Source organism: Halichoeres trimaculatus, unplaced genomic scaffold (assembly GCF_033239565.1).
Source record: "Halichoeres trimaculatus isolate MK-OKI-2021-1 unplaced genomic scaffold, fHalTri1.1 fHalTri1_scaffold_15, whole genome shotgun sequence".
In the NCBI taxonomy this organism is placed as follows: domain Eukaryota; kingdom Metazoa; phylum Chordata; class Actinopteri; order Labriformes; family Labridae; genus Halichoeres; species Halichoeres trimaculatus.
The window spans coordinates 25,621,999-25,629,383 of NW_027437193.1; the positions used below are offsets into that span (position 1 = coordinate 25,621,999).

The 7,385-nt window shown below is 41.7% G+C and overlaps 1 protein-coding gene across 1 annotated transcript; it reads right to left on the reverse strand.

Moving 5' to 3' along the window:
* Positions 1 to 184: 184 nt before the first annotated feature.
* On the reverse strand, positions 185 to 7,052 carry kcnmb3 (potassium calcium-activated channel subfamily M regulatory beta subunit 3). The gene is made up of 4 exons (XM_074688627.1): positions 6,967 to 7,052; positions 3,783 to 3,986; positions 2,416 to 2,587; positions 185 to 553 (listed from the first exon to the last, which is right to left on the reverse strand). Exons 1-4 carry the CDS (start codon positions 7,050 to 7,052, stop codon positions 185 to 187), a joined length of 831 nt encoding a protein of 276 aa, XP_074544728.1.
* Between the last annotated feature and the right edge of the window lie 333 nt (positions 7,053 to 7,385).

The following is a 7,385-nucleotide window of genomic DNA, read 5'->3' on the forward strand; positions in this document are numbered from 1 at the left end:
AGGTGTGTTGGCCTTCTATCTGTGTGCATATACCACAATCACCGGCTGTTTACTGACTGAGGACAGTCATTTTGAGTCAAATCATCTCACCTTAAATCCTCTACAGTTGCAGGATTGTTTAGGTGCTTATCTCAGAATTGAAAAAAGGACTGAAAGTTTTTGCCTGATCTAGGAACTGTGTTATTCATGGAGGGGACACATTGCTGGACCCCAGCAGCCGTCCGTACAGTTGCCCCTGTGTGTGTCTGGATCCTAGTCTGCCTCCTGCAGCCTCACAGCACATCTCAGAGGACACGTGTGCTAAGTACTGTGTCAGCTTCACCAGACCCACCAGCAGAGCCCCGCCCACCAGCATCAGGCAGGGCCACAGCAGTGCAAACAGAGCCCTCTCATAGGTGTACTTCCTGTTCAAGATGGCGTCCCCAGGGTGCCTTATGTGGTCAGTGAGGCATGACGTGGCGATTCCCAGGTGGGTGTCTAGGCTGCTTTTCACTTTCTCCACCTCCATCTGTAGCTCTGCGCGGTCCATTAGACATTTTGGTACGTAGAAACACTGAAGGAGGAAAGATTGTAAGAGCAGAGCTGAGTCAGACGAGTTTCAAGGTCCTTTTTTGATCTGATTCTTGAGTCACTCTCACCTCCACATACAGAACGCTACTATGGATGTGCTACACAAACAGGAGCATGTCATTGGATTTACAAAGGTGTACAAGACCCCCTGAGATCTATGTCACCAAGACCAGGATCTCAAAGTTTGGAGGATTATACTGTAAGATAAAAAGGCTTAAGTTCAACAGGCCTGTTGTTGCACATTTTCTTTGAATTGTCCCTTTAATTCTAAATGTTGGAGGTATTGCACACCATCTTTTGAGTCTTATAAAAGATACATATTTAAGACAAACATGTTGCCAGGTTTAGGTAATTTAAAAGCAATATGTAACATCTGAATGACATGACAGAACTGGTTTTCATGGTTTAACATTTAGTCTAACACCTAAATAATAAATTAATCGATGAAAGAATGACGTAAGTCAGATAGAGCAGAGGTTTACTCTCCTCCAGTAAGTAAGACATCAGACCTAACTGAGTAGACACAAAGGAGCTCGAATGTTGCCTTGAAAGTGGACTTTTATTGCATAACTTTTATTCCTTATGGATGTTTTCATTGGACCACATCACATTGAAAAAATTAGCACAACATCGTGAACCAACCATGATTCAGCTAAACAGATTCAGCTTCAGTATTCCCACTGCTCACCCTGTCCAGTTTCTATGTGCACCAGCTCTTTGGGCAGCTCTGGGTCATATTCACGTTTCCTCAGCAGAGTCCATCTGCTTTTGTCTGTGTCCTTCTCACAACATGCAAAGGTCTTCATGTCGTCCTTTAACCCTCCTCAGCACCCACGCTGAATGGCAGTTAGACCCCCTATCTATCTCTTTAAAGCTCAAATATGATTTTCTGACTCAGTAAAATATTTTTCTAACACACTGAATTGTTCATGGTAAGTGAGGAATTTTAATTGCTTTGAAATCTCTTGAATAATTCAGTGGATGGCCCAGGGCTGTTAAAGACATTACAGATACCTAAATGAAGTCAAAGTGCCTGTGAGGAACTTCTGTTTTTGTTTTTTTTATTTTAAGTGTTGCACCTCTTTAAGGTGGAGTTTTTTTTCTGTCTTTCTTATTTTAAAAAGTAAAGTAATGTTCCTGACAGAACAACCTCCTTGAAGTGTGATGTGTGAGTTACAGGAATGACAGTCACCAGCATCAAAGTTATCAGTCCAGTAGCTTTTCCTTTTGTTTGCTTTTGTTGGCCATAAAGAGGCTTTTGTATTTTTGTAGTCAGTACTCAAAGTTAGAAACTCTTCTTGAGAGAACCTTGAAAGTAGCGGACGGAGAGTTTCCAAAAAGGTGCGTTTGTGTGCACATTTTGCTTCAAGCCCCTTAAATAAATGAGGGACACAGTTGAGCCGAACCAGGCAGTAAAAAAAGTCTAGACATGAAGCTGACTGCTGGTGAAAAATGTTTCACGCTATTCCTCTGAATGGAGCATAAATGCAGCATGAGGGCATCCCATAATAATGTCTTCTAGCTTATTCACAAGGGTGCAATAATCTGCCAGTTTTCCATCCTGTCAGCTAGTTCAGTTCAGTTTTTGCTTTCCTGCTTCCTCAGGTGCTCTCTCAGGTCCCTGCTTACATAGCTTCATGAAATGACACAGAGAGGTCCTTTACGTCTGCTGTAATCCAAAGATATCAACATCTAATGCTAAAAGCTCATCCTCAGGCCACTATCCTGAAGTCATTTTTCCTTATAGGCTACAAACAACACCAGGTGTGAAACAGATCCAAACCGAAGTTCTTAGGGCCCTCCGGTAAGACCTAAAACCCAGACTTCACCACCATAAATCCTTACCTCAGGAGCGAGCAGGACCGATTCTTCGTTGAAGTGCAGAGTGGCCGTCTGATTGGAGCCTGTGAGGTTAACCTTCACCCTGAGGCAGGGCACAAGGCTCACACCTCTGCAGTCCACCGGCTCCTTCAGGATGTCAGAGTGCAGGACAGCACAGCTGGCCTCCTCCCAGCCACTGAAAAACAAGGAGGTGAGACTTCTAGTTACACATAGCTTACTGATATAGTCACAAATGTCTTCATGGATGAACATTGGTGATCTATTTTAATTTACTACTATAATATTATCATTATTCTCAAAGAATAAATCCAGATGATTATAGTTATTTTAAGAAATTTGGGGTTAGGGCCACTTGCAACTAGCAGCTAGAAAAAAGTCTGAGACGTTTTGGTGCTAAGGGATGGATACTGAATTGGATACTATTGTGGGTACCGACCAGATTCTGTCAAAAGTACTGGGTACTGATTCATGTAAAAGCAAAAGGTACCATGTTAAGGTACCTAAATGCATCCTTGTGACTGAGAGAGAGTGAGAGAGTAGGCAATTTTCCATGCTGAACATGAACACACCATTGCAAGGTTGTATATTCAGAAGTAAATATATTAAATTGAAAAACATGAAGATTTTATAATTTAACAAATTGATTTTTTTTAACCACATAAACACGAAAAAGTACAGAAATTTGGTACCATTGAGTATCGATACCAATTGCCAGGTACCGTATCTTTTCAAATGTGAAAAGTACCCATCACAACTGGTGATACAGGTTGATTTGTCGCTGCTGAAAATGTACTTCTCTTATCAATTTGGCTTACTAAAAAGTAGTGAAAAAAACTTATAAAACTATAAATTACTCATAAGCCTAAGACATCTCTTGTGTTTTTGCACTACTAAGCAAATTCTAGCATGCTAACATCCTCTGGACGCAGTCTCTATGACATCACCCATCTGTTTATAAAGTGGAGTTTTAAAGCCTATCGAAAGCGGTTGTCTTAATGGAAATGCTAACTTAACATCAATTTTCCAACTTTTTGTGAGACCAGGGTTTGCAGTTGATCCTAAACATTGATGATTAACATGGTGGACTGGTAGTATACATTTCATTGAGAGCCTGTTAGCATGGTGACATTACTTTTTACTTTAGATTCATGTTTCTTACTGTTGCTTTGTGTTTTTAACAAAGTAATTCAAGTTGTAATGAAAAAATAATAATTAAAAAGTCAAACTATTGTTAATCATTAAATGGATGCAGGGCTTCTGTCGTCTCTGTGAAGAGTCAAATCTCAGGTGATTTGCTTGAGTAATAACACAAGTTGTAATTTCTACTCAACTAAATGTCAGGTCTTTTAAAGACCAGTGTGCCTGTGTACCTGTTAACATAAGGTTTGACTGTAGTGATGCCAACCACAAAGAACATGAGCACAGAGAAGGCCATCATAGTGAAGCCCAGCAGGATGGCTCGATCTTCCCCAACACTTGAAACGGGCATCTGGGTCCGTGCCCGCTGACCCCCTCGCACATCCAGTCCCCTGCTGCTCTCATGCTGCTGAACTGTGGCTGCATTAAGGAGCTCCCTACAGACACACACAGACACACACAAGGGGGTATACAACATGGACTGTATAAAATACACTCAAAGAAATAAAAAAACAGATCAAAAATTTTATCCAGTAGTGAAACAAATTAGTTTTTGATTCAAAATGAAACTCAACTATGGCTCAAAAACTGGATTTTTATTTAAAAAAAAATCACTTGGCCTGTCTCTTTTTAGTTAGCAAGTATCTAACTTTGATTTTAAAATTCAAAACAAGTATTGCAGGAGTTGATGGGGATGCCATTTAAATAAAGACCGTGAATAGAAGTGAAATTCTAACCTGAATGTTTTGCTGAATAAAAGGTCAAAAAGCGGCAACAGTGAACAGAAGCTAAAACATTTAAACTCAATTTTAGGACAAACACATTTTCACTTTGCTGTCTAACTTGTTACAAGGCTGTGTTAAATACTGAACTCTGATTGGTCAAAACTCTGCAACAGAGCTGTTTAACCCTCAACTACAAAAGTGATGTTAGAGACACGCTGATCACAGGCTGCGTCACATCAATCAGCAGGAAAGAGTTCTGGCACAGTTCACCTGTGCCCGTTGATACTACAGCCCCGTCTACACGACATTGTTTTATCTGAAAACGCTAAAGGGCAGTGAAAAAAAGCTGCGTTTACAGAGAAACGCAGAGGGACTGAAAATGCTGTAGTAAGCATGCCAGGCCTACAGGTGGTGCTATAACTGTCTTGTCCAGAGGCAGATTTTGGGAGATCTTCACCAAAGTAGAGTTGAGCCGATCATCTTGTGTATTGGTGAATGCTAAGAGCAAAAGTGGAGCAACAGATGCACATTGTGTATAAAGACAGTCAGCAGATACAGTACATTGAGCAGCACAAGCGCAACACGGTAGTTCGTGACGATCGTAACGAAGGTACTGTTGTCCAGTTGTATGGGCTCGCGCAAAGAAGAGTGTGTCGTCAGCGTTTCCACTAAAATGTTGGCTGATCATAGACTGTATAAAACATGGACGTAGTCTCGCAGACGTCACCTGTCTGTTTCTGAAACGGAAAATGAAGCACATCGGCTAAAGCGGCCATATTGGTAGTGACAAGGGCTTCGCTTACAGCCATAGGATGCCTGTTGGTCACATGACCCTTGGCTGTGCCTCTCATTGGGGGAGCTTACAATCTTAATATCCTCTGAACGGCCACGTTAAGAAAAAGTTCACCCCCCGTACCGTTGGTGCCGGTAGTAAAATTAGCGCCTCAGACAGTAGACGTTTTTTGAACCAGGCTGTAAATAGGTTAATTTCTGCTTTGAAAATGGCTTTTTTTGGCTTGGTGTGTATGTGACTTCCACTACTTCCAGAGCCAGCCTCAAGCGAACACTCGAGAAACAGCAGATTTTAGCACTTCAGCATTGTCTCATATTCCTAGACCGGAGGTAGCCGCTTGCAGCTGACTGTTGACACAGCAACGGTGTCGGCAGCATTTCAGAAAAATCCCATTCTGGAGGCCGTTTTCAAAAGTATGCATTTTAGGTTGGCTGAAGCGCCGTTTCCGTTTAAACGCAAGGCTGAAATGCAACAAAACTTTTGCGTTTCACTCTAAAACCGCTGTCGTGTAAATGGCCCCTACAGCTAAAACAAAAAGTGTCCGTCTCAGGCTGGTCTTGAGAGCAGGAAATGATGACATTTACGGGCAGATAGAAGCAGCGAGAGCAGAGGAGCTACTGGACCCCAGACATCCTCTGATAGAGGAAAAGAGATCAACACCCTGTCCTTCAATCCACCCTGCCCTGTGCACTGCTGAGAGCACTGGCTGCTGTGAAAGCATCACCAACCACTGAATCAGAGGAAGGACTTTTTAAGCCTTATAAACCTTTCTCTGTCTCAGTGGAAAAGGCCAAAGAGTTTGATTTCTTAGGAACCACACACTTGGCAGGACAAGAATGTACTATTATAAACTAACACAAATGTTTTGATTGGAGGCTGAATGTGATAAAAAACAGGAATGAATTTGGCGTTGAGGTGGATACGCATGCACACACATGGATGTAACTGTGGGAAAATTAAGGAAAAGGTTTGAGGATTGAGGTCTGTCTATCCAGATTTGTTTAGATGTGAACTGTGTCTTGTGTCTTTAAAAACACAAAAGGCTGCAAATCTGACTCTGAGTCTATTTTCCTTATTAATTGTTGGGGAAATTACAAAAACTTCACAGTAAAAGAAAAATAATTGTGAATCAACATTTTGTGTCAATTTGTTGAATTCTCTGGTTAATAGCCAGGTGACAATCAGGATTGTATAGAGTGAGCATTTCTCAATCCTTCACAACCAGCCCAGAGATAGTTTTTGCTCTATCATCAGTTTGTTGTTTTCTATAACAAACATGGAGCCAAGGAAATTTTGATAAAAACTCAAAACTTGAACAGAGTTTAATGAAATTAAATGATCATATTTATCCCGGGAAGCTTTATGCTCCATCAGTATTTTCTGATCATGTTTTAACAGCAAATTGATTTATGCATGTTATCAGTTAAGAAAAGTTGAATCAAGGTATTTAAACACAGTAATGTGTTTTATTAAAGATAGAATAGTAACGTATTTCTATTGCATGGTTATAGTATAAATGGTTCTTGTCTGACATTTTTTGATCAACATCTTAAAATCTTGAGTGCCACCTGCAGCACTCCACATACTCCTACAAACATGCGTCTCTTCAGCATCAGGGAGTAGGAATATCTGAACAGAATCTCAATCCCTGTTTCAGTCTGAGCTGAGTGACTGACCAGCTCTGCCACAGCCCACCAGCCTGATCAGAATCCAAAGAGCAGAGCTCCTTAAGTGCATCAGCAGTCAAGGTTTATCCTTTTCTTTACAACTAACAGAAGTAAGCAGTGTGAATAATCACTCACTTTAAAGCTTTGTTTAACCCCACCTGTGTTTTTCTCCTTTAATGGACTCCATCAGTGTGTTTAAAGCTCTCTGGCTCAGTCGATGGTCCTCTCTTACCGTGTCTGCCTCCTGCGAGCACCCTGCAGGTTGATGTTAATGGGGATGTTGAAAGACCTCCGGGGAGAAGTTGTATTCAAGAACATGCCCACTCCTATCTGTATCTCAGCCCCCTCTCAGCCCCAGACTCTACTCTTTCACCTAACAAGCCTGTCTCTATCTGAAAGTCAAATGTCCGTCTGCGGACAGCTCATCATCTCATCTCTCATACAGGCTCCGGTGCTGCGCCGTGACTGACTGAGTGAGTGGATCTGATTGCAGTTTTATTCCCCAGGGGGAACTCCCTGTTGTTTACTCAGGCTCAAAGGTGAGAAGCAACACCTTCCAGCCTCATGTGTGTTTCTATAGAAACAGCCACAGGTAAGGCAGGTAGGATGCTAATGGCCTCTCAGTGGGCTCGTGATGCTCAGCTGCATACA

Coding starts and splice junctions, on each gene's coding strand:
- kcnmb3 (XM_074688627.1), bottom strand. CDS start 7,052: ATGTTCTTGAATACAACTTCTCCCCGGAGGTCTTTCAACATCCCCATT. Junction 3,987..6,966: donor GCTCGCAGGAGGCAGACACG/GTAAGAGAGGAC, acceptor GTGTGTCTGTAG/GGAGCTCCTTAATGCAGCCA. Junction 2,588..3,782: donor GTCAAACCTTATGTTAACAG/GTACACAGGCAC, acceptor CTTGTTTTTCAG/TGGCTGGGAGGAGGCCAGCT.